This window comes from Motacilla alba, chromosome 5, assembly GCF_015832195.1.
Source record: "Motacilla alba alba isolate MOTALB_02 chromosome 5, Motacilla_alba_V1.0_pri, whole genome shotgun sequence".
NCBI classification, from domain to species: domain Eukaryota; kingdom Metazoa; phylum Chordata; class Aves; order Passeriformes; family Motacillidae; genus Motacilla; species Motacilla alba.
The window spans coordinates 23,577,460-23,603,408 of NC_052020.1; the positions used below are offsets into that span (position 1 = coordinate 23,577,460).

Below are 25,949 nucleotides of genomic sequence, written 5' to 3' on the forward strand. Positions count from 1 at the left end.
GGCGGGGCGGGGCGGGATCCCCCGGCGGCGAGGCCGCGCTTCCGGCGGGCGGTGCTGACGGGCGGGCGCTGGCGGCGGCAGGTACCGGCACCGGCGGGGCGGCGTGGCGTGCGGGGAGCGCGGCCGGGCCCTGCCTGCAGCAGCGGGGCCTGTCCTGGCGCTGCTGGGGCGGGGAAGCGGCCCGGCGGCTGGGGCTCAGGCTGAACGGGCCGGGGCTGGGCCCGGAGCCCCGAGCGCTCCGCCCGGTTGTTGCCGGGCTCGCCCTGCGTGAGGGAGCGGCTCGGTTCTTCCCGCGCCTGGCGGGAAGAGCGCGGCTGGTGAAGCGCCGCGGGCACCTGGGCGGAGAGAGCCGGGCCGGCGGCCCGCGGGTCCCGGTCAGCGCTGATCGGGGCAGGCGGTGCAGGTACCGCCGGAGCGGCGCCACCGGGCCTGCCGCTGGCTGCTCCCGACCTCGGCGGCTGCGGCGGGGCTGGCGCTGGGGCTGGCTGCCATTAATCCCGGTGCCCAGCAGCAAGGGCTGGTACTTGTCCTGCCTTCAGGCAATTAGCGTGTGCTAGGGGACCTTTGTTTTAACAGTGTAAATAGTAAATCCGTGAGCCTCGTAAACAGTCTTGAGGTTCGCTCAGGGGTCTCGCAGGAGATGAGTCGAAGGGAACGGGAGAGAACAGATGTATGGTGGAGGGGGTGAGGAGGAGGAGGAGGGCTGCAGCCCGCGCAGGGCTGTGTGTGCCCCACTGCCTCTCTCACATGTGAGTCCTGGCTGGGTCCTGCACGGCACTGAGAGCAGCTTCTGTACTTTGTGCAGCAGCTCCGGAGAGGACACTTGGAAGAGTTCAGCACTTTTGCCCTCAGACCCTGCAGAGAACCAGTAAGGGGAAGTTGACTCCTCGCTAGAGTGGATTTCCAGCGGGTACGGAGGTAGCCTTCAGTAAACGGATTGAGATGACTGGGGAAGGAAGGCTGCTCAATTAAAAAGCTGTTGGAATAATGAAGGACCAAAGGGCTTCCCTGAGCAATAGTGTTTCTGTCCTGAGTTTACTGGTCATGGTGAGCCAGACAAGGTCTGGCTCTTGATCTCTATGTTCTTTCTGGGTAGTACCAGGGTAGTGATGCTCTCGGTGTATCATCAGTCCTGATGTGAGGGAAGACAAGGGGTGGGCTTTGTGGGTGAGTCTTGGTTCTGGACTTCATTCATGCACGTGAGTACCCTGAAGGTCTGCTGCTGAGTAACTGCTCCCTTTTCTTTCTACCTGCTTGTTTTTAACACTGTAGTGAAGTGCAGGGCCTTGATTGATGTGTACAGAAAGAGAGACATCTGTGCAAATAGGCCGAAACTGGGAGGAGGTGTGGATGGCACCAGAGTCATAAAAATAATCCTGGAACCAGGACTGTGTTGCATCTGACCATTGCTTGTTCATCTTGCATGGTGGAAGAGGCCACTTTGCTTCTGTAATTCTTTATTGTGTGTAAAGCTCCAGGGTGTGGTAATATATGCGTGGACATATTTTGAAGTGTAATTCACTTCTGAACTAATAGTATATCTGGAAGAAAAACAGGAAAAGGAAACTACCAATCAGGTGTAGTTTAGAAATAAGTAATAGAAAAGTAGTGAAACTGAAATTGCAGAAAAAAATAGTTTTCTTGAGCAGCAGCTACCAAGATTTCCTGGATACAATGTGAATGGTCCTCCCTGGCTAAATTCTGGATCTTATATAAGGTGCCTTCAGAATTCCAGAATTTGTGTGAAAATTGTATTTTAATGGTCTGAGTTCTCTCCTTTAGTGGAGTGTGCTGTTTTCCATCACATGTCTCTCTTGTCTAGGAGAGTTAATTTTTATTACACAGCAAGTGTTCAGGTGTAGTGCAGTTGCAAAAACATACTTAAATAGTTAGAAAAAAAGTAACAGTTGGCTCTTTAGAGCCTGGCAGTAAGTAAATGCTTCTGCTGCCATGTGTGATTCTTTAGGTTTTAAATCTTTGGCTAGAATTTTTGTTTTTCAAAATCTAGGTGTGTAATTTTTCTTCTCTTATTATTTGCTGTATGGAGTGTACCACTTGCATCTTCTCATGATATTTACGTAAAACAGGTGCAGTTTTTAAACTGACTTAAATCTGTTTAAATGCTCTTTTATTGTTAAAAAACATGAAATGTTTTTAACAAACACTTTACTCATTTTAACAACTATATCACCATGATACATAGGGACTTTCTGCTTAATGACAGGTCCTTAGGGATCATTTTTGAGTACACAGGGAAGCATCTCATGCAGCTGCCCTATTGGAACGTGAAATGCGTATCCTTGTATGAGGATCCTCAATTTGTGTCTTACATGGTAACTCCAGTTCTCTCCTTCTCAGAGCCTACTAGTTCCCAAGCATATTTAGAAGATTTCATGTCCTAAACTGCTGTATGGTTATCTGATGTGACATCCTGTGCTTTTGCCTTTTGCATGTTGGGAAAAATCTGCAAATTCTTCTGGGGCTCTCTGGGTACTACAGTATGGTTCACAAGAAGGACCTGAAATCTAAGAGGTCTTCTGCTCTGGATCCTGCTTCCATTAACACCATGGAGCAGTAACCTACGGCCAAGGAATGGAGCTGGCTGTGAAAACTACATGAAGGTATCGGGAGAGCCTTGTCTGTTTTTCCAAGGGGTGAGGCCAGAGCACTATTCACTGGGCTCTTTTTGCAGTGTGGATACTGCTAACAACTTCCTTCTTCCACATGGTGCCACACTAAGATTAATTTTATGCCTCAGGGGAAATCCCCCAGTGCTATCTAATAACCTGCTCTTCTGTCTCTGGACAAGTGCTGCAAGTTGACTGTGAAGCCAAGTGGTGAGTGCAGGGACACTTGGTGCCTTGCTGGCCCTATGGCAGTACCATCACTACTCTGTGGGGGGATTTGGATTTGGTCCCCAGGCATTTCAGGACTCGGCTTTGGGGAAGTGGTTGCTACCAAGTGTCCCCGAGAATCTTCCTGAAAGGCATCTCAGTGGATGGCAGCAGTCAAATGTAGGTCCTCTGTCCCCACTAGGGCTGTGAAGTCCCTGAGAGCTGTGAATGCTGAGGGGCTGTTCTGGGGAACCATGGATGCTTCCTCAGCATGCAGCACTGGCTTTTGTCTGCTGAGCTCCTGTGGGAAATGCTTTAAGCTCGCTGAGTCATCGGAGTCAGTGCCTGCCGTTACCATAGAAATCGGATCAGCTGCTGGGGGTGGGGAGTCCTGGTCCCTTGGCTCCACTGCTGCGTGGCTCCAGCATGAGCTCAAAGTGCAAGGGAACCTGATTTCTTCCTCCTTGCCCTGTCAGTATCAGAGGAGGTCAGGCAGCTCTGGCAGCCCTGACCAAAGAGCAAGGAAAATAATTTTGTTTGGACCTTTGCATGGCTGCAGTGGTGGGACCCTGTGTGTCTGATGTGCTGTCTTGATGACCTGCTATCTGGATATATCGTGCTCTTTCATATTTTGGGAAACATTGCATTTGATTAGCAATAGCTTTCGGTCCTTTGGGAGCCCAGAGAGGTGAAAACTGTAAACTGGTGAGTAGCAGATAAGGATAAGAGGGAATAGGAAATAAATAATAAGCTTGGAATGGTCCAAAGGGAGAAGAAAACCACTGAATATCCAATTTCCTATGCTCTCAAAGTGCATCCCCAAGCTTGGTGGCAGTTATATACCTGAGCATGGATGTCACACCTTCCAGAGCTCAGTCTCTCACGGGTTTTGTCCTCTGTGCTCAGTCTGAGTAACTGTTTCATTGTTTTCTCTGGATGAATATACACATTCAAGCTCCAGGGATGGAAGATGCAAAACATCATTGTCCTCTCTCCATTCTGCTAAAGGAAATAGCTTTACTGCGAATATACTTTTTGCATTAAGGTGTTGTGCCTCCTCAGATCATCTTTGAACCCTTTGCTCTCCTCATAAAGCACAATAAGCACAAGCATTGCTGTGAAACAGTGTTATAGAGACTCTTGCTGATGCAAGGTGTCACTTGATTTTTCTACAGTTCCTCTTGGCTTGCTGCCTGCTGACCACTGAATTACTGTCCACGTGGTCTGTGTGAGCAGTCCAGATCTACGTAGTTGTCCTTTTTAATGTTTCCTTGCTTACTTCCAGGAGACTGAATTCAGAAGGTAACAGCTGCTTCCCAAGGATTGTCCCTTAGACTTGGTACTCTTAGGAGTAGCTGTGCTAGCTCAGTCCCAGCTTTAATGTATCTTTGCTTCAGATGAGAGTGAGAAATATTTACAAACAACTGCAAATGCATTGAGCTGTCTGTTTCTTGGACCCTCTTAATTCTTTGGTCTGCTTATTGCATGCTTGGTGAAAAATACTCATTCAGGCAGTATGGCTTTAAATGAAAGAGGCGATTCCTGGCTGCTAGCTATTATGTAGGAGAAAGGATTTACTGGGTGATGCTGAAAGGAGATGAGGGTTGTATGTGTATTGTTCTCCCTGTTTTACTAGCTCCGCCTAAAAAATTTCTGTTTTAAGGAGCTGTTCACTTCTCTGTTCAGATCGCAGCACACTGAAGCACCCACTTCAGTGTTGTTGAGAGCTCTGGTTCTCCATTATGGGGAGAAGGAGGGGGGTGATTCTTGGGAAAGCTTCCAGCCCTGGGCCAACTGTGGAAACAGCCGGGCTTTGTGCCAGCCATTCGGAGGGAGGGGGAGCTCAGAGCCATACAGGGAGTGTATCAGGCAGGGGCTGGTGCAGCCTGTCGCCTTCTGCGGAGTCCTGGTGCTGCTTCTGTTTCAGGAGAGAAAAACTATTCTGCCCAGAGCTGTGCTCAAGCAGAGACTCCTGGAGAGGGTTGGTGCAGCTCTTGATGGCCTTTGATAGCAATTGGCATGAAAGAATCTGATGTGTCGTGCCTCTGGCAAGGAGGAGGAGGAGTTCCTGCTTGTATTAAGGGGGAGGGGACACAATCTCTGGATAAGTAAGGATAAAGGAGTATTGGGGGGAAATTGGTGAGAAGAGGAAGTGTCTCTGTGGGGATAGATGTGTGATCTCCGTGTCTCACCTAACAATCTCTGCAGTCCGTGTTCTAGACACAGCAAAATAAACGTCAGTATTGGGGACCATGGCTACAGACCCACTCTCGGAGCTTCAAGATGACCTGAACTCGGATGATACCAACCAGTCCCTCAGTCAGCTCAAACTGGCCTCCATAGATGATAAGAACTGGCCAGCAGATGAAGTCCCTGCTTTTCCCAAATCAGGTAAGTATCGTGCTTGTTTGGGATCTGGCTTTTGGCCAAAAAGCAGTTGTTTGTCTTGCAGCATTGTGGCCATATCTACATATACAGAGAGCCCCAGCTCCATTTAAAAGCTTTATAGACACATTAAACTTGCACCACACCCAAGTGAATCAGCCTCAGTATTGAACAGCACTGAAAAGTGCAGAGCCAGCTGCTGTAAATATGCTCTTCTCAGTCCTGTGCCTGGCTGCATTTTGGTGCTGACAGAATAGATGTGCTGTAAATCTTTGAGTATGCTCCATTATGGTCTCTTGCAGGAGAGTTTTCCCTTCTGGACTGGAATGGTCTCACACTTCCATCTGGGAAGTGGGGCTGGAGATCTGAGTTGTTGCTCTGAAATCCTATGCTGTGAACTAGGAACAGAGAGGTCAGGAAAATTAGCTCAAGGATATACAGTATGACCATCCATCAAGGGACTGTGTTAAGATCCTCCTTTCCTAAAAAGCCATGATTGTGTCCTTGGGTTTTGTCTTTGTGAATATTTGTGACATATCTGAACATTTGTTTGAGAGAGTGTACATTCTGAGGGACACACAGGGATCTCATAGGACTAAGGGGACTCTTCTGAAGTCATTGCTGCTCTTGTCCACTCAGAATTTCAAAAGTGGGTTTTCAAGGTGTATAGTTGCATATATTAGTCCCTCCCATGTAGAAGTGCCATTTTTTCTTATACCTCTATCTCTTTGTACTTGCCGATGTGCCTCAGATCCCTTTGTCTGATTGCTTGTTTCTTGTACTTTGTTCAGATGACTCCAAAGGCTCCCCTGAGCCTGTCACTCACCTGCAGTGGGATGATCCCTACTATGATATTGCCAGGCACCACATTGTGGAAGTAGCAGGTAGGAACCTTCCTGTTTTCTCCTTTGATGTCTTTGCAGCTGGGCTGAGGAAGGACTTTTCTAATAGGGCTCTGGGGACATCTGCTGTTTGCCAAGCCCAAGCGGCAATGACAGGTGGCACAGAAAGAACACCAAACTTCTTGAAGGTTTGTGATATGTGTAATTTTCCATTGACTTCAGCTAAACTTGGGTTACTTCTTGGCTCTTGCTGACTTGATTATATTATTGTCAGGACTCAGTTGCTTTTGCTGAATTGTTTTAGGTATGGCTCTTTACTACATCCCGAGCACAAAAGTGATTTTTGCTTGATAATGCCACAGAAATTATGTAGCTAAGCAATATAGCCGTAAGGTCCTCAGCTGACTGAGGTGGCATCGCTCATATCTGAATGGCCAGAGCTTGCCATCCTGTCCAGAAATAACATGTACAGAAATATGAAATAGGGGGAATAGGCCTGTGTTCCACTGCAAAGAAAGACCTGTTCATTCAGGGTCACAAGCATTTGGATTTTCTTTGTGTTTTCTTGTCCATGTTATTTTATTTACGCTAACCCTTGGTGATATACTGCTGGGACCTCCATGAGAAAGAGTTTTGGAGGTATTCTTTAGGTTGCTGTGCTAAGAGCTTGAGTGAAGGGTAAGTAAGGCCAGTTTGTCTTGTGTTCCTTGTTTTTTAAATAAAGAAGCACTTCTACAACTTGTTGTGACTTGATTCATACTTCCTGCTTGACTACAGCCATCTCCTACCCCTCCTGCCCCTCCTACTGCCATCTCTCTGTAACTTGGTTCCTGCCCCACATGTGAATTGTCATTGTCAAGGAAGCAGAGGCACAAGCTGGAGTCCTCCAGATTCAGGGTTGTTCTGCAGCAGAGTTTGACCACAACGGAAAGAGTCTCAGGCACTTACTTTGGTAAGAGTTGTCTTGAGATCATTCTTTTCTGGGCAGTTTTCTCAAATGAGCTTTCTTTTTCCTGATCTCTAATGTTCCATCTTTTGTGGAGCAAAATTATAATGGCAGACTCAAAACCTTGTTGTTTATTGTTTTCCTGCTTAGCTTGACAGGCCAGGTGTTTGGGCTATTATGCCTTATAGATTTGCCAGAAGTGTTTTCATTTACAAATGTGTTGCTAAACTTCTTTCCCATGGGGATGGAGTTCAGGACTGCTGTTTATGGAGGTCTGCACCTGGTCTCTGCTGCTGAAACTGGAAAGAGACAGATGTGTGGGCTCCACCATTTCAGTGGTAGTAGCCAGAATATTTGGAATGTGAATTGCACAGGTAACTGGTGTTTGAGGACTCTGGGAAAGGGTGAGTTAAATGATAACTTAGCTTCAGACAAAGTGCTTAGCAGAGTTTAGATCAGAGACATTGATAAGACTGGAATGTCAGCCCAAACCAAGCATATACTTTGCTGCCTCCTGTGATAAACACCACTCTTTCTGAGGGTTCCAAGGTAACATGACTTTTTCTTTGACAAGCTCTCTGAATGGAGTATCACTCCAGTGGAGGTGTGTGTCAGTGGCTCTTGGAATGGAGCCATTTGGCCATTTGACACGGTCTAGGGTAGCAAATGAAGAATTAGCCAGCTTCCTGAAAAGATTCCGGGGTGGGATGATGGCTGACTGGGAGCTGTGCCTGCATTCTGAACTCTTCCCCTTTGTGGTTTAAATTTGTATTCCTAGTGAGCTCTGTGTCCCTGCAGTGTCTCTATAGCACAGAAACAGCTCAAAGAAGCTTCTGTTCTTGGCTCTCGCTGGCCAGTTTTCACCGGTAGCTGATGTGTCTGAAAGCATGTGATGGTCCCACACATGGCATGTGGTGTGATGCCTTTCTGGGCACTGGGAGAGCTTGGAGCACAGCTCCAGATAGAGGATTTGCTGCCGCATAGGTTTGAGACTTGCTGGTTTCTCATCTCCTGAAAGGAGAATTTAGGAAGTTGATCAAAGGGGTCTGACTTGTAATCTTGGTTCTGGGGAAGCTGTTAATTTTTTTTTTTTTTGTCAGTAATTGAGAATTTTAACTGTTCAGAGTATCGGACAGGGTAGTCTTCTCTGGATTGTTGTTGGAGGCAAACAATCTGTGGAAGTCTGGCAAAATCTTATTAGAGGTAGCCTGGAGAATAAAAATCTCACTGGAGGATTAATATGAAACTGTTCAGATGTGTCTCTGCTGACAAATGGAGTTTGTCAGCAGCTCCAGGTGCAATGAACACTGGCTGTGCTGAGCCTGAAACAAAATTACTGTAGATCTCTTGTAAATATTAGCAAATGGCAGCAGATCAAGGATAGTTTTATCCACTCTATTGATTCATTAGCTTTCTGTCCCATGTCCTTCCCTGTTCTGCAGTTCAGAGCAAAAAGCTTGTGGCTAACTCTGTTCCTGCCTGCCCTGAAATATGTTCTGAGATGATGATGCTATTTTGAGACAAAAGCAGAAGGCTGGTTCCCATCCTCGGGCTGAACTCCATGATCCCAGTGTTATCCTGTGTGGTCAGAAAAGTAACTGGTTCTTGCTGGATGTGTGCATGGTGTTAATAACTTAATAAAAGCCCAGTTTTGATGGCAAAAAGTTAGCACACTCATTTTCTAGCTGACCTTAATTCAGTACAAGGCATGCTGGATTTGAAAAGTCTGGCTATCTGACCTAAGAGGGGAAAGTACTGAAAAACATTTTGCAGAATTTGTTAGGAAAATAAGTTTTTGGGGTTTGTTTTTCACTTAAAAATAGTGCAGCAGTTTCATGGAGACTCTCCTTTGTGCCCTATGCTCCTGTCTCTTCTGGGGACTAGGATCTTGTGGGAAGAGGCTGTCCATGGGAAAGGAGCAGGCATGTCACATCACATGTCCCATGTGATGGTGTGTTACACAAAGATGACAGGAAAAGGCATCCGGGCCACAGTCCTGAGGGAGTTCTCAGAACTGGAGTATTGTTAGGAATCACAATATTTTAGTTTAAGGAAACATTATTTTGGTTCTGGGACTCGATGCTCTTCTGACAGAAGATGTTGGTGTTCTGCTGGTCCTTTCAGACCTGCCTTAAAGTGTGTGTTTATGGAGTGTTTTACACCGGCTCTGGGGAGGTCTCTGTGTGGTTTTGTTCTTCTTGACTCTGAGTGCCTCTTTTTGTGAGCGCTGTAGCAGTGAAATTCTTCTTTACACGTGACCTGAAGCTGCAAGAGAGGAAGTTTGATTTCATAGCACAGTCCACTCCTGCAAAGTGTGTTTTTTTCCTTGCTCACGTCACATAGCATTTGGAGGAAGCACAAGCTCCTGGTTGAGGGCTGTTACGGAACTATCCCAAGTTTCTGTTATGTTTCTGTTATGTTGAGAGTTTCTGTGTTCTCCTGCCAGTTCTTACATGGCAAAGGTGCTGCTTCCATCTTCTTGGGGGTTGAGGCAGACTAGATGTGACGTAGTCTTGGCGTTGAATTTTAGTGCAGGCTGAATTGCAAAACTAAGGCAGGTAGCTAATAATAGTCTAAAGGAGGTTTCTGGAGATGGCAATTCATACTGGAAACCTGTGGCTGTGTGGGAAGAGCAGAGCTCTTGTCAGCTCTGGCAAGGTGTTCCTTCCTCCTTCTGCTGCCCAGTCTGAAATACTGGTCTCTTCTTTGTGGTCAATATGCAGAATGACGGCTATGAGGTTCATCAGCATTCCCGTTTTACACAATAACTGCCTTGCTTTCTTTTGGGATAAAAAAACAGGGGCCTAGCTTATATTGGTATATGAATTTCTCACTACCATGGAGGGTAGAAGATAGTGTATCAGTGGTCAGGAAAGTGGCTATTGCTATATACTCCAGCCTTGTAATCCCTGCCCAGTGATTTCAAAACTTCATTGGAGCTCAAAGCATGTTTCTGCTAGTTTGTGTGGGAAATCTGATGCCTCACACACCATTAATTGTTAATCTGTGGAGCTGCCCTTGCAGGAAAGCTGTGATGCCAATATGTGTAAGACCTGTAACTGAAGTGAGAAAACAAGGTGGAGAGCTATGAGTGTGCCTTCTATTGTGTTACTGGATTGAAGCTGTAAATTCCAGCAGTAAATCTATTTTCTTTGGTGAATCTGGTACCAAACCTACCCAACAAACATGACTGCAGGTGCCAAAGCTGTAACTGGTGCTGATGATTTGCTGTAGGTGTTGGTTGATTGACCTGGGGAGGTGAAATCAATCTTGGAGCACCAGTAGCTGTTTTTTCTCTAAGCAGGCAAAGGTAGAAGTGGCAGATAAAACTTGTGATGAAGATGTGTTGCAGGGTGTCTTTGGTGGCTAATGGACTCAGCAAAGGCCCATTAGCAAAGGGTAACCAGGGTCCTTTTCCCTTGGGGCGTGGTACATTGTTACTGGCTCCATTAATAGAGACTGCCTGCATTCTGCTGCTTTTGGATGTAGTTTCCAGCTTTAACTTTTTTGTTTGTTCATTTGTTTAAGAATATTTTATATGATAAAAAATATGAATTGCCTCTATAGAATTGAGTCCATCCAGAGCAAGCCCAGCTTGTGCACCATATTTTGATATGCAAGGTAAGGGAGAGTATCTAAGGAATTTTAAGTTTATAAGGGAGTGGAGAATTTCTTCCTAGAGCTGTGCTCTGCAAAGGCTACTGTCTTGATAGGCCCATGTGAGTCTGTTGAGTATATAGCTGTGAAAATGATGCACAGGGGCTGGGTGTGATAATAAATGCCTTCATAAACTATAGGAACCTTTTAAAATTCTAATTGTCAGTTCAGTTTTTTTACTCAGAATCTATTAATCATGAAAAAAAGTTATGGTTGTGGGATATGTTCTTCATATGGTATGATGCCATTCTCTGTGCACTTCTGAAGATGTTCAGAGGACTTCAGAATTAATTGCAATTAACCCTTTTAAAAGTGGCGTACAGCAAGTTACTATTTTGGTGGCAGAGGAAGTGTAACAGTAAGGGCAAGAAATTTGATTATACAGAGCTAATTGCAAATTCAAAAAGGAGATTTGGGAATCAGGGCTTGCTGTTATTGCCTCTAATTGTTAGATAAGGCTGCTTTTTGCGGAGGAGCATGGGGGAAAGATGAAATGGAAGGAGGTTGAATCCTGCAAGACAGCAGCTAAATCCATCCCAGTGGCAATCTGGCTAGGCTCTCAGACTTTACCCTCATGATTACTTTCTGGGAAAAGGATGCAAAGCTTGGCTTGCTATAACTTTTTTTCTGTTCCTCCAGACCAGGGTGCACTTGATGGGGCCCAACCAGGTAGGTAGATTTTTTGTGGCACTAACATTTGGTTCTGTAGATCATGGTATTCCTTTAGCATGACCATGGCCTGTAGCTGGACTGTCTCAGGGGAGCCCAAACTTTGCTCAGCCTTAGGCTGCACTGGCAATTTTTCAGGAATCCAAAGGCTGCACAAAATTGTTGTCTGAGGGCTGCACCTCTGCCTCAGGCACAGCAGAATCATCTGAGCCAAATTTGGCATGTGGGCTTTACTTTGGGCACTTCGGGGCTCATGGGTCTCAATGTAAATCCTGTTCCTGTCCTGTCGTGGTGGTGGCCTGCTTGGACCAGTTCAGTTTGAACTCCAGTTCATCCTGTTACCGTATGTGGTTTGGAAGTTCATTCTAGGATTGCTTCCTGTTCTTTCACATGATCTGCTGCTGCACTCATGTGCTAAGCAGCTGGCACTTAAACTGGATTCTCCATCTGAAAGCAACTGTTATCTATTTCTTCTCCATTTGGCTGCAGAGATGTTGTGTTCTGGTAACTTGTTTGCCCAAAGCTGTGCTTGACTGCCCTGGGCTTGCTGAGCATTTGTTAATACTCTCCGGACTTCAGTCCTAAGTCTCGATAATTTGGCTGCTGGTGCTTTCATGCTTCTCAATGTACATGAAAACTTCTATTGGTGTGAAATTCTTACTGCTAAGACCTTCACACAATTCATGGAAATACTGATTCTCATTTCCTCATTATGTGGAGTCTTCTCCCCCTTTTTCTATGCTCTCAGACATGCTCCCATTCTGCATTCTTTAATCTGACCCTCTAGTATATTTTTGTATCAGTTAAAGCTATATTCGCTTCATAAGGCTTTCTGATTCTGGCAGTGTTTGGATATTGGAAAAATCAAGGTGGATGAAATCGTGTATTAAAATACTTCTGCTTTGAACTCCTTACCTTCTTTTCCTTCAGGGCTAAATCCATTTGGGAATTCAATAGGCAACTAAAATCTACCATGCTTAAACGTTTCCCAGCTGTGCCATAAGCTTAGCGCAGCTAATTGAAATGAATCTATGTTTGACAGGTTTTTTTACTCACAGTGGCTCTGATTAAACATGCTAAGCTTTGTGAAACTTGTGTAGTAATATTCCAGTATTCTGTAGTGGTGCTCTTTTCTTGACCCTCAACTCTGTTAACGTTGCTGTTTTAGCAGTAACACTAGCTTTTGGTGGCAAGTTTTATCCATCTGCATTGTCTCAGTATCAAAGTACCAGGATATTTCCATATGAATCTTTCAACAAGATGGGCGTCTAGCTGAGGCAACCTGGTGGAGGTAGGAATGAGCAGTCTCTAGGCTGCAGCTAGGCTGCCTCAAATCATGACATAAATGCTAAAGGATATATTTCAGGATATGTAATGGATGTATTTCTATTTACCTAGAAACAGTAAATAACAGGATTTGCATGCCAAGGATTTATTTTCCATGTGCAGATTTGTGTATTTTCTGGCTGTGCAGATTCATTTAATGCCCTGTCTTGGGACATGATTGCCATCTTGATGTGAATTTCTGCTGTGATACTTTTGTATTGCTGCAGGTTTCAATCTGAAACATTTGCCTCAATATTTTAATTTCAGCCCTTTTAGAAATTTGGCCTTGCACTCATGGCTTGGAAACACAGCAGTGATTTTCCTCACCCCTTGTATTAGAAGTGCCCTGGAAATGCTGCTTTTCAAGCAAGAAGAAAAATGCTGTTCAGGCCTTAAAAGTGACATAAAAATATTCAGGAGCTTATGTTAATCAGTGCTAGAAGTTCATATCTCTTTAGATGAGCAGCTGTCTTGTCTGGCTTTAGATATTGGCTACTGTCTTGCTCTTTCTTGTTAAAAGCAAAATAATCTGAATCATATCCTTCAGAGGGGTAGTTTAATTCCAGTGTACTTGAAAATATTTTTTAAGTTGGGGTGTTCTTTGAGTACTGATGGTATATAATTCGTTATTGGTTTGTTGTTAACTGTTGAGCATTCCTCATCTGGGAGAGGTTAGGAGGCAGCCTGAGAAGCCAAGTGATTACTTCATGGTCTCTAGTTGTCTTCAGTGGAAACTTCAGCTATTTGCAATTGCAAACAAGGGGTGAAAACCTAGATACATAAGATTAATACTGCAAACAGGAAAGCAAGTAGTACAAGAGATAGAGCATCTGGGAAAGATCAAACTTGATAAGAATCTGTTCTGTAGGAGGCAGAGGGGCCACCTGAAGGTAGTTTCCTCCAACAAGAATGCATGGAATGGGCTTTAGGTTCTTGTTTATAAATTGGAGCAACTGATTGTTCAGCTTTGATGCTGAATTTTTGATTTTGTCATGTCTGGAGCAAGGAGACGGATCAGATATATGTCAGGTAGAAATGGGATTGGCAGCTGATCGTTTTGAAAATTTCTGTGTTGACAGGCTGAGCTCAGTGTGATGAAACTGGAGGAAAACCCAGAACTCAGAAAAGGGTATGCTGATTGCTTTGTAGGTCTCATGCATAAATTCATTCTGATTTGGAAGGCAAAACAGGCCACTCCTTTTTCAGTCATCCAGAGCACTGTAGATTATCTTTTGATGTACTTGGCCCTGGAAATTGTCCAAGGGATACATGCCATCTCCCCTTTGGAAGAGTCATGGATTGTCTGTTTATTCTTTACCAGCTATCCCAGACTATGTAAGGAACAAGACTGCAGACTTTGCATAGGCTGTGCTGTAGGTTTTTATGTCATTTCAGAGAAAGCTATTTAAGGTATGTCGTTCTGGAATTGTGACTTGTCAGGTCTGATAATCAGTGCCCAGAGGTCTGAGCTGAGTGTATGGCCACCCACAACATGGCACGAACATGGTACTGTACTGCACCCCACAGAGGCCTGCCTTGATTAAACTTGAAGTCTGCATCTGGCCCTCAGACCATCCACTCTGGTGTGAAATGCAGCCTCAGTTAACTGAAGAGATCATCTGTTCTGAATTTAGCATAGAGCTACATATGATCTGCAAAGGCCTGTTGTCTTTCTGACCATTCTCTTTCATGACTATAAAACTCAACAGATTCTCAAATGCTGCATTTTCTTGGTGCTTATACAGGCAGGATCCTTTGTCCTTCAGATAGAGACGTATGAGTTGCTCAAGACGGATGAGAAGGGTCATGTTCCTTGCCCAGGGCTTTTTAACCTGCACTTAGTCTTTTAGACAACTCAATTACATTAGACCTGGCCCTAAAGCTCAGAGTGAGCTACCAGGAAATGCTGGAGTAGGCAGAGAGTGGGCTACCGTGGGATATGCGGTGTGGTGTTGGTCTTGTGGCCTGGCTGTGACTGTACCTGGTTGTTCCAGATGAGCCTTGCATCACTCTCCTAGTCCTGCATTCCAGGTCATGCGTCCTCCCCAGCTGCCCCGTATCCGCATGTGTATGTCACTGTGATGGCCTGTGCCACCCTTTCCTGGTCCGTACCTAGTGCTGCCGCAGTGTCCTTAGCTTTGGTAGAATTGCTGCCTTGTGTGCATCAGTAAATTCTGTGTTGTCTGGTGACTTGAAAATGAGACTTGCAAGGTGAAAATAAAAATGAACAAAGTAGCAAGAGGATCTGTTCTGGCAAGATGGGGGCAAAAGAGGGCCAGTGGCATCTTAATGTCATGGCTGGTGTGTATGAATTCTCTGGCTGCCATTTGCAGCACCAAGTGTTCCTCTGGTACTAACAGGCAGTGTTACCAGAAATATCAGGTATGCTGTTCCGAGTTGCTGCGTGCAAGTGTAGCTAAGTGATAGTTGAGGGCCAGAGCCTGTACAGAGGTGAGAAAATGACTGCAGGAATATTGTAAACCCATGCTGGGAAAAGGATGTATTTCAAGAGGGATGATGTATTGCAGGTCAGTCCTGCATAGGTAGTGATCCTTGCTGCTTTTCTGTGCTGTGGTCTGTGTGAGATGGTTTACCATATGGGAGTAAGGAGGGTATTGTTGAGTATAGCCTCAACAGCCCCATTCACTGTTGTGCTCTGCTTGACAAGGAAACACAGGTTTCAGAGCAGGGTGAGTGGCTAAAAGGGTGGGAAGACTTTTACCCTTAATACTAAAGGAACCATTTCATCTCCACTACTGCAAAAAAGAAGTCATCTTTGTGGAAATGGATTGGGTGTTCTGTTTGGGAGAGAATCAGACTTTCCCTCAAACTCTGTATGTCCACAGGATTTGTGACCTGGTTCTCACTTATGCAAATCTCTCTATTCCCCAGCATGTCTGCTAAGCTTGGCCATGTGTGTCTGCTTGGGCTTTGGTCATGGGGCTGAGATCTCTGCTGGCAGAAGTCCACTGACGGTTGAAGACTTGCTTTGGGGAAAACTTGGCTTGTTGTCTCTGAAGCCTCCAGTGCTGCCTGGGAGTGTCCTCCATGACATGACGGTGCTTTATGGGTTATTTGGCTCCAGTGTGATGCGGACTGTTTTCTGCATGGCTTTTACAAAGAATGCTTTGTCGCGCTGCACTTTGCAGCTCCTTCTGTCTCAGGCTGGAAAAATCTCTCTGTGGATGTAAAATCTATGAAGTGGTGAAGAGCTTATTCTACAGTCTTTCTGGAGAATCCTGCAGCCCGCTTGGCCCATCTGTAGAAGAGACTTTTCTTTGGAAAGATGAGAAATCATCTGGAACTCATCCAGAAGAGTTCTTATCTGGAACTGCTCTTTTTCTAGGAATTTCTTGGTTTCCAGGGTATGAAATGGCCTGTGTTCTGTGTGCAGAACTAAGCTCCAGGTGAAGCAAAAAACAGATGCACCAGACTAAGTTAGTCTGGGACTGTGTGCAGGGTGGAAGGAGTTATTGTGACAGTGAGGGGCAGTTTTCCTGTGCCTCCCTGGACATATGTGCATCAGGAGCGATGCCCAGGCACAGCTTTGCAGGATTAATGCTGTGAGCACTCTACTTTGTACTTTCCCCCATCCCCGTGTGCCCGGAGGCATTCTGGTTTCCAGTCCTTCATCTCCTTTCAGGGCTGGAGCAGGGAATCTGTTCTTGATTCTCATTGTTGACTTGCCAGGCCCTTGGTGTTCAGGTTTCTGCTTCCACACTAGGCCCATGATAACTGCTGAAAATCAGATTTAGCTTTGCTGGCAGCTGTGCCTTGTTACGGTGGTTTCTCATTCTTTCTTTACCCCTTGCTGCCAATACCACAATGAAGTCCTTAACTTCCCGTAATCTCTGGCATTTTATCTGCAGGTGATGACAAATACGGAAGAAAAGTCATTTTGTTCAGTGCTTGCCGGATGCCCCCAAGTCATCAACTAGATCACGTGAAACTGCTGGGGTAAGTAGAGTCTTAGTAGGCTGCTGTTAATTTCTTAAATCTGACCTAATTCTCAGCTGCTGGATTCCTGGGGACAGATCCATCTGCAGTAGCTTCTTTAGTTGGACATGTCCTCCCAAGTGCTTACCTCCATTGCTGGAGTTGCAAATCCTCTGTTATGGCACACGAAAAGAATTCCAAGAGGAGGAATAGCCTCTCTGTTGCAGAGCACAAAGTGAGTTCATCAGTTTTTTCTTCTCAGGTACCTGAAATTCACACTGGACCAGTATGTGGAGAGTGACTACACTCTGGTGTACCTGCACCATGGCCTGACCAGTGAGAACAAGCCATCCCTGAGCTGGTTGCGGGATGCCTACAGGGAATTTGATCGCAAGTGAGTAAAGGTGCAGCAAGCAAGGATGTCATGTGCTGTTCTGTAGCCTAACATAGAGGATCTTTCCCCTGTGGGGAAGGATCAAGCCCCCCTGTGTAGCTTGGTGATCATAATTTACTGTCACTTACTCTCCTGCTTAAGGAGGTGGATTGTTGTTTAATACAGACTGAATCATAGGTTAAACAGCTCCTTCTGTAGTTACATCCTTTAAGCCAACAGGCAAGCAGCAAACCCTGGACCTGGTGCAAGTGTGTCAGCTCCACAGTGTAATTGTAGGTTCCTGGGGAGGCTCACTGGTTTTAGATCAATCTTGGAATACAGGATAGCGTGCCCTTAGGCTGCTGAGTGGCCTGTACACAACTACAGAGCATGGGAGATCAGAGGCCGTGGGTGCTGGGGTGTGGTGAGGCTCAGTGCAAAAGGCATGAAGCAACCAGGGTGCCTTAATCTTGTGGAAAGGTTAGTTCCTCTGCTTAAAGTGCAGCTTGTCATTACTAGGCTTCTCTTGACAGATACAAGAAGAACATCAAAGCCTTGTACATTGTGCACCCAACCATGTTCATCAAGACCCTGCTGATACTCTTCAAGCCTCTGATCAGGTAGGAAGGAAGCACTGTTAGAGGCTCACCTGCATATTCACACTGCAGGGGAACAGTAGGACCTTCTCAGAGGGGCACAAGCTGAGCCCAGGCTGCCACGCCTGTCCTGGCGTCTCTCACCTTTTTCTGTTTCCTTCCACTTCTGAGCTCAGAAATACTCACACACCAGAAATACCTCTTTAGGAACCTACAGAGTTTGCAGCTCTGTGCTACTCCTTTTCTCTCCAGCCAAGTAGAATTAAAAAGTTGCAGGCTCTGTAACTCAAATATTTAATTTATTGTGATACTGAAATAATAACTCTATGAAATAATTGGGAGTAAAATCTTCTCAAGCCTACTGCTGAACATAGGAAGGAGAAATCCACCGTTTGAGGGAGCCTGCTGCTGCTAGGGTTTCTAATGTATCTTGGAAAGTCTTTTCATCTCCTGGTAAAATAGATGGAGTGGGAGAGCGATGTGGGTGGCATCTCTGCTGCTCAGCCATACCTGCCCTTTGCCCCGTTGATGTTTCTTGCTCTCCTTTTCTGTAAGAAGTCAGTTCTGTTACTGGATTTCCTAATTCCTCACATATCTACCTTTCTCTTGTTTTTCAGCTTTAAATTTGGACGAAAGATATTTTATGTGAATTATCTAAGTGAGCTGGAGGAGTATGTGAAGCTGGAACAGTTGGGCATCCCAAGCCAAGTGCTAAAGTGAGAATACTGTCTGTCTCCCCCTTGCTTAGGGGTCTGTGGAGGGGATCTTTTGTAAAGAGGAGCAAGGGAAGGAAGAGATTGTTCCACTCAGGTTTTGCAGGATGTGCTGACAAGTTGCCTTCAAGACTGGTTTTTCTTTATAGTCCTTCCTGTGTGTCCTTGGCCCCAGTCCCCAGTTCTGTCTTTGAGTTAAAAATCCTCCCGCAATGGAGCACCAGTCCTGCATCTCCCACTCACCCCCTGGGGACTTTCTGCAAGACACTGACCTTAACACTGACCTGGAGCTCATGTGCATCTGCTGTCATCTGGGCACCTGCTTAGCTCATTCTGCACTGCTCAGCTTGTCTTTGGGGCTTCCCAAAGTTGGCATAATCTCAGTCCTACCAGATTGCTTCCCTGTCCCACACCCACATATGCATCTGTCTCATCACAAGCAGTGCTGTCCTGGCCTCCTGCCCATGCTGTTACTCAGCTACTCCACCTCTTGATTACAGATAGATACTCCTTTCCTCCCTGCTTTCTTTTTTTTTTGGCAACCAGATGTTTGTTCTTGTGCTCCAGAGCTGCCTGTGGTGGTTTTGCATGGGTGTAATTAACCGTACCAGTCTGATGCTGCTACCAGTGGGTGTGCAGTGCTGGGTTCATGCACTTTCTGGGTGGAGGAGTGGCTTTTTACTAGTCTGTGTTTTGCTGCAGGTATGATGAATACCTGAGATCCCTGCAGAAACCGTTGCAAGTGCCCCAGAAGCCAACACCCCCACGCCCACCGCTGCCAAACCAGCAGTTTGGAGTCTCCCTACAGCAGTGAGTATTTCTGGACTGTGTTGCTTTTGCTCTGACTTGCTTGGTATGAGGTCATTGTATTTATTACTGAACAACAGCAGAAAATGGCTGCGAAATTTCTTGCAGTTCAGACTTCCTACAAAACTTTAATAATTTTCCTGAGGAACTCTGTGCTCATGTCCAGATCCTGACTAACTCAGTTCAGTTCCACCCCCCTGATCCCTGGGTTAGTTACATTAGTTTTGCAATTTAGGGTCACTAAGGGAGGAGCAAAATAAGAGCCATGGGGACAGCTTTATGGCACTAGAAACTTCCTTTTAAGCAAAAGAAGTCTGTAGGAGGCTGACAGGGTTCTCTTTAGGACTATGCTGCTTTGAGCAGCGCTGCAGATTTGTTTCTTAGTTGTTTTTGAAATCATAAATTCTATTTTAAAAGCACCTCTATTCAGCCTTGTAGTGAATCCCACTCCCCATTCCTGCACAGTGACAAAGGCAAACACAGACACTGGCAAGGGCTGGTGATACTGAGTAAGTGTTGAAGGTATTTTTAACTCTGAGTGTGGTTTTGCCTCCCTGGAGAATGAGGAGGAGCCAGTACTGTGTAGCTAGACACATCCTCTGAGGCAGTCTGGGAACACATTCCCCAGCTTCAGTGCAACATTTCCAGATGGTGTTTGCCATGGTGCCTGAGCTTGTTAGCAGCCTGGGAGGGGTGAACAGCTCCCAGCTATCGAGTGGTCTGGACAATTGAATGTGGGGGTGGCAGCAAGCACCGTGGCGTCATGAGGTTTTCCTTGATGGCCATTTTGTTGATAAATCTTCTGTCACAAGAATGTGGTGGCCAAATTTTTTTTTTTCTCGTGTGTCAGCTTTTTTCTTTCTTCTGTAACCTGTTCTTTTTTTGGTGCAGTCTCAGGGAGAAGAGCCCTGATCAGTCTGCTGTTCCTCTGGTGGTCAGAGACACCATTGCTCACTTGCGGGAGCATGGTAAGTGTTTGGGGAAGCTGCAGCCCCATATCAGTGACCTCTGTTCTGTCCAAGCTCTCATCAAGACTGTGGTAAGAACAGCAGTCTGGAATAGGGTGTAAAGCCTGAACTAGGTGAGTTAGACTTCAAGTGAGATTGTGGAGGGTTTAGGAGACCTCCTTCCTTCAGGAGTCCATGTTCCTACCTGTGTAAAAGTAGCCAAATGCCCCCTGTATCTTTTGTCGGATAGTGGAAGCAGAAAGAATTGTACTCTAAAAAAGGGACTTGTTGATATCTGTCTGAATGCACCACAGCATGGATTTATAATTGCTAAGGCCAGCATTCTTAGAGACTCTCACATGGCTGATTTTTTTTCTTCTCCATCTGCTGTCACTTCTCAGCTCTTAATACAGAGGGGATTTTCCGGAGATCAGCAAATACACAGGTTGTCAGAGAGGTCCAGCAAAAATACAATATGGGTAAGTGTCCAAACACATCAGAGCCCCTCTCATTCCCTAATTACTACTGTGCAACTCCAACTGTGTAGGAACTAGTCCATCATGGATCCTCTCCTTCTTTGATAGGTCTGTAGGTGAGGCCTCATCTTGGGGTATGACCTGAATTGCAAGGGAGAAGTATCTGGTACTTCTGCTGTGTGGAAAGCATATTCCTTCCCACTTGTATTCCCTTTGCTATCCTTTTTTTTCCTGAAAGTTTCTCTGTTTCTCTGGGTGAGATACACCATCTTACTCTGGTTATACTGAAGGGACTTAAGATGACCAGGATGAAACTTTGTCATATTTGATTTGATGACTTTTAAAGATGTAGTGCTGGATTCAGCACTGCTTTGTAGATGATTTTGGGACATATTTTTCCACTCTGCTAGAAGATGTGGTACTTCGGGATTCTGTGTTTTTAAAAATAACTCTTCCTTAGTTTTGGGCTTTGACCATCATGTCCTGTCCTTTGTCTGGAGGAGGTGCTGCTTTGGCCAGTGAGCACTGAGTCTCTGCTCTACTTTCTCAGGTGTGCCTGTAGATTTCCAGGAGTATGAAGATGTCCATCTCCCTGCTGTGATTCTCAAGACCTTCTTGAGGGAGCTACCTGAGCCCCTCCTTACTTTTGGCCTCTACAGCCATGTTGTCAGCTTCCAGAGTGAGTTGTAACAAGTGCTACTCCCTGAATGTTGCGCTGGCTAAGGGCAAAGATGTCTTAGTGGAGACACGCATGGGTTACCTTGTGACTGCCAGGAGGGCCTTTATCAGGATGGGTGCTGAGGATTGTCCTGTCTCTCTTGATTTTTAGGTGTGGAGGAGGTGAAACGTGTGGAGGTTGTTCGCAAAACGCTTCAGGATTTGCCAGAAGAAAACTACCAAGTGCTCCGTTTACTGACAGCCTTTCTGGTGCAGGTGAGCACTAGCCTGAGCATTTGCTTGTCATAATGCTGAGGGGCACAGGCAGGCCTCCAGCCTAAAAGGTGCAGGCATACAGCCTGTGTGGTCTGTACCAGGGAGGCTGGAAACTCCCCAGGGTGGAGGTAGAACTACAAAGCAACTGAGTAGAAGAGGGGTCTCAGATCTGCTTTACAGTACTTCCTGCTGCCAAGAAAGCCACTGCAAGGCCATTCAAGCAAGAGGGAAGATCATGAGTGGTGATCTGGACTTGTAGAGATATTATCTTCCAGTGCTCTTGATCCTGTTATGATATGGCCTGGTCAGCTTTTCTCCTCTGTCTCTGGCTTTGGGGAGGGTGGGCAGCTGCTGTGCTATTCTAGGATTCACAGTTGTCTCTTTTTACTTCCCACACAGGTCTCTGCTCACAGTGACAGAAACAAGATGACAAACACCAACCTGGCAGTTGTGTTTGGCCCAAATCTGCTCTGGGCCAAAGATGTGGCCATCACTCTAAAAGCCATCAATCCCATCAATACCTTTACCAAATTCCTGCTGGACCACCAGAAGGAGCTGTTTGAAGCTGCAGAGGCCTGAATCCAGGCCAGCCCACACCTGCACACTGTGCCCACCTTCCCCCCTTCTTTGTCTTGGAGCTGTGACCAAGCTGTCTCCAGTACAAAGGGACCATTGATCTTCTGGGTGATGAGCAGAGTGAGGGCTGTGGAGATGATGGTGAAAGTGTGCAAGTAAGTGAGCCAGAGACCTGCAGCTCTGGATGGGCAGGGGAGCTGGTCTCCCAGCTGCTGAGACTGGAGTCGTAACCCACCTGCGCAGCTCCTCCAGGGCTCATCACCAGTCTTCTGCCCTATCAGATGACCTGCCTTCCTTTCCTCCTTCCCAGTTTTTCTGCCCTCCTGGTCCCTTCTTCAGCACAGATCTTTTTGTTCAAGCTCCAGATAGCCCCAGCTCACTCCTCCTTGCCTCAGCTGGGCTGTTTGGGCTAGGGCAGGGTTGCGGGGTTTTGTGGTGGAGACATACTTACTGTGAGTGCCATTTCTCAGCACTGAGCATGCATCCTGCCTTTCCCCAGGGGCACCTAAAGCGGGGAAGGGAGCAGCAGCCCTTGTGCTTCAGGTAGCAGTATGTCCTGCACCTGCAAACACCACTCTGGACCCCCTGCTTTTGGCAGGCAGGTGAAGGACAGGCTCATGGCAATGGGCTGTGTTACCTGTCAGACTCCAAAACAATGAAGGTGAGTTTAGCCCATCTAGCCCAAAGCCCAGCCCCTCTGGTGTCACCCACTCCAGGTACTGTTCAGTGTTTGCTGGACTGTAGTGGGTGCCTTGCCTCCCATAGTTATCCAGCTCAGGTGTGTTTGTCCCTCCAGCAGCACTTCCAGCCTGGCTGGGGAGGTTCATGCCAGGCTTGGCTGTGCATGCAGGCCAGCTGTGATCCTTTGACAGCTGGTGAATCTGAATGACAGGAGCAAGTGCCCTAGTGGCACTGAGCCACTGAACACCATGAGGATCACCATCTGTCCTGGCAGCCACACAAGGCCTCCTCTTCTGGCACACGTATCTGTGCTGTCTGGGACAGACCGCCTTGACTAGTTAGATGTCTTTTTGAGCACAGCTTTCCTCAGCACAGTGTAACAGAGAGCGGGGCCTTGAGGGCAAGTCTGGGGACTGGGGCTAACCCTCACCATGGAGTGCACCACGCCTGGATTACAAATTTCTGCCCAGGTGCTGAGCACTCGTGCCAAAGCTGTGAGGGAACAGCTATTCCATGCCAAGGGCCTTTGCCATGTCTCCTCCTGGGTTCATACCTTCCACCCTGCCATCTGTTCAGATGCATCCTGTATCCCCTAGGCACAGCTGGAGAGATCGTGTTCTCTGCAAGGCAGGCTCAGAGTAGGGTGGTCCTGGCACCTGCTGGGAGCAGCTGCGATACTGTCACAGCATCTCTCTTGGGTTTGGGTTGCCTCATTCCCATTACCTGAGCTAAAAGAGATCCTTCTCGTCAGCCTGGGCCTGTCAGGGTTTTAGGAGGGAGCTTCTAGCCTTACTTCACTGGTGTGATTTATCTTTGTATCTTGTGCCCTGTGTGCCTGGGCCAGACCTCCCTGCTGCATCTGGCCTCAGGGACAAATCTTTTGGACCAAGCAGAACTGTTTTTTTAAAGCTACTGAATGCTAAAGAGAATTTGTTTTTTCATAATGTTTTAGCCTGCCTTTAAACACTAACCAGGGGTCAGTGCCCCTGGTGTAGTCAAAGTAAGTGGCATGTGCTGCAGGCATGAAGGAGATTGCTCTTTTTGGTAGACTGTGGAATGGGGATGGGTGCAAACGTAGGCAGCTCTGCAAGGCAGCACAGGTCCAGCCAGTTGCCTTGGAGGAGGCACACCAACATGTGGGTGGGAGCAGTGAACAAGTAAGTGAACATTACTAAGACTGGAGCAAGAGAGGTTCTAAGATAGGACTGGATCTGATCTTTTCTAGATACCGGGAGACTTTGCCCTATGGAGGCTGCCAGGCTGCTGACTTCAAGTCTCCCTCTTCCAGGAGTAGGAGCCTTCCCTATTTGGCCAGGATATTAATTGTTTCATCCTGAACAAATCGCAGCAGTAACTAAGTAAATGCTTTGGAGGGAGAGATAATTAATTTGTGATCTCTTCTAGAGTGAGTTAGCAGAGCTGATGTACTGTGGAGGAGTAATCTGGGGTGGACTAGTGTGGAGAGAGGTGTACTTCCCCCAGTGTTTAGGGGCAAGACCGTGGAGGCTGAGGGAGCCCAGTGCAGCCCCTCTTTCCCTGCAGGTGTCATGCTCTGTGGAGGCTTTGGTAGGGGGAGAAGGACACTTGGTGCTCTGACTGTACCTGCAGCTGACACTGGCTTCACCGTCATCTCCGTAGAGGAAAGGCAGGCCCATTTACCTTCTGGGACAAACGCCCAAGCTCGGCAGCCTGGAATCCAAGTGCCTGCATGCATGAGGCCCTGGCCCTATGCACTCTCTGGGGAGGTTGGCATGTTCTGGCCTTGCAGAGCAGCAAGGACTGTTCCCTGCCCAGTAGCCAGAGGAGCAGTGCTGGAGTAGCTCCTGTCCAGGGGAAAAGTGGGGAATACTGCAAGTGTCTGAGTTCTGGCTGGACTTTGGTGGTTTATTTTAGGGATTTTTTTAGGATTTAGGTTGTTTGGGGGTTTTTTTAGTGAATTCTTGAAATGATGTTTCCTTTTTTAGCAAAATAGAGGCTGGTTCATCCCCTGCTGGCAGGGATAAAAGCCTGTTCCAGTTCAGTGCTTGCAGAGTGTTCAGGGAACTACTAGTACTCGTGGTGGGTAAGTGCTTGCAAATCCTGGAAGGGACCCACTGTAAATATCCCCTTTCCTCTGCTGCTCCTTGTGCTGGAGCTGCTGAGGGCCCTGTACAGTAACCAGGCCCAGGCACAGTAACCAGGGTTGCTCTTGCAGTCTGTTCTCCTGAATGCCTTGTATTGAAATATTCCTACTGTGATCTGATCAAAGAACTGGCCCGGGCCTGTCTGCTGCCTGTGTCAGGTGGGTGGTCACCAGAGCCTGCACCTGCCAAGGTCAGGGGGTTAAATTCCTTCCTCACATGGGCAGGGTGCTGGCTGGGCTGGGTTTCTCTGCCTTGTATAGGTCGGGGGTGGTATACAGTTAAGGTGCTGGTCTGTGTCGGTTTTCTCCTTGCTATAGAGCTGCCCAAGGGTCTCATTCCTGGCTTACCTTTCAGGTTAGCTATTAGCCATTTCTTCCTGTGGGGTACTTGTTCTGCATCGACCTCCTGCTTTTTAGCACCTAGAACATTCCCCTCTGCTTAGCCTCCTGCTATCTTAATGGCCTCTGATCACTCCCTGGCCCAAGCTGTGAACTGACACCAGAGCTTCTGGGTGGTGCAGGGGATCTGGGGCCATCCAGATGCCTTGTGTGCTAACATGAGAGAGCCGAGTGCCAGTTTGGTCCCTGTTTCCTTTTTTATGCACAGGGGCTCCTGTGTAAAAATTTTGGCTTTGCTTTTGTTACTGGTGTTCCTTGCCTTCTTCTTTGTTGATGTTCATCAGGTGCAGGCCTGGGTTTTCACAGTTCACACTGTTTATTTTCTTTTAATCTGCACCAATCTTGTATTTCACAGTTTGCACTTTTTGTATTTCAATAAAAATCAAAATGTAATCTCAGATCCAGACATGTTCGTCAAGTGGCAGCAGCAGTGACACATCTACAAGAAACAAGTAAGGCTGCCTATGCTGCCAGCCACAACCGTGCTGCAAGGAAGGAAAGAAAGTATGAAATGTCCCCTATGTGAGTAACTCTGAAGAAATACTAGGTTGCAGAAGGTTTGGGCTGGAAATGGATTTAAAACAAAAATGAAGTAGTATAGATTTGGCTCTTCTGGAGAGAGATGTTCTTCCACATTACCATCTTCCTGTCATGATGAGCAGTCTGCCTAGGATTTCCAAGGGTGCCAAGCAGGAGCCACTCTAGGATTAGCTGGCTAAGTTTATCCCGGG

General features: G+C 46.7%; 1 protein-coding gene across 9 annotated transcripts; it reads left to right on the forward strand.

Annotated features, from left to right (window-relative positions):
* ARHGAP1 (Rho GTPase activating protein 1) lies at window positions 1-25,616 on the forward strand. Of its 9 annotated transcripts, XM_038138387.1 has the most exons (16): window positions 50-81; window positions 806-910; window positions 2,500-2,621; window positions 5,043-5,225; window positions 6,011-6,103; window positions 11,304-11,333; window positions 16,529-16,616; window positions 16,858-16,989; window positions 17,502-17,588; window positions 18,182-18,280; window positions 18,980-19,087; window positions 19,976-20,052; window positions 20,433-20,510; window positions 21,058-21,186; window positions 21,337-21,440; window positions 21,840-25,616. In XM_038138387.1, the coding sequence occupies exons 4-16, from the start codon at window positions 5,087-5,089 to the stop codon at window positions 22,017-22,019; spliced, it is 1,344 nt and encodes a 447-aa protein (XP_037994315.1). In that variant the 5' UTR covers window positions 50-81; window positions 806-910; window positions 2,500-2,621; window positions 5,043-5,086; the 3' UTR covers window positions 22,020-25,616. The 9 variants fall into 9 exon arrangements, with proteins under 9 accessions (XP_037994317.1, XP_037994316.1, XP_037994315.1 ...); XM_038138388.1 differs by lacking the exon at window positions 806-910 and having other exon boundaries at window positions 20-81; XM_038138393.1 differs by lacking the exon at window positions 2,500-2,621 and having other exon boundaries at window positions 64-81.
* Window positions 25,617-25,949: the final 333 nt, after the last annotated feature.

What these genes read in the sequence shown, in the direction of transcription:
- ARHGAP1 (XM_038138389.1), top strand. Translation starts at nt 5,087, where the DNA reads ATGGCTACAGACCCACTCTCGGAGCTTCAAGATGACCTGAACTCGGAT. An exon ending in ATCCCAAGCCAAGTGCTAAA is followed by an intron (nt 18,281 to 18,979) that starts GTGAGAATACTG and finishes GTTTTGCTGCAG; the next exon opens with GTATGATGAATACCTGAGAT. An exon ending in TGCTCACTTGCGGGAGCATG is followed by an intron (nt 20,053 to 20,432) that starts GTAAGTGTTTGG and finishes GTCACTTCTCAG; the next exon opens with CTCTTAATACAGAGGGGATT.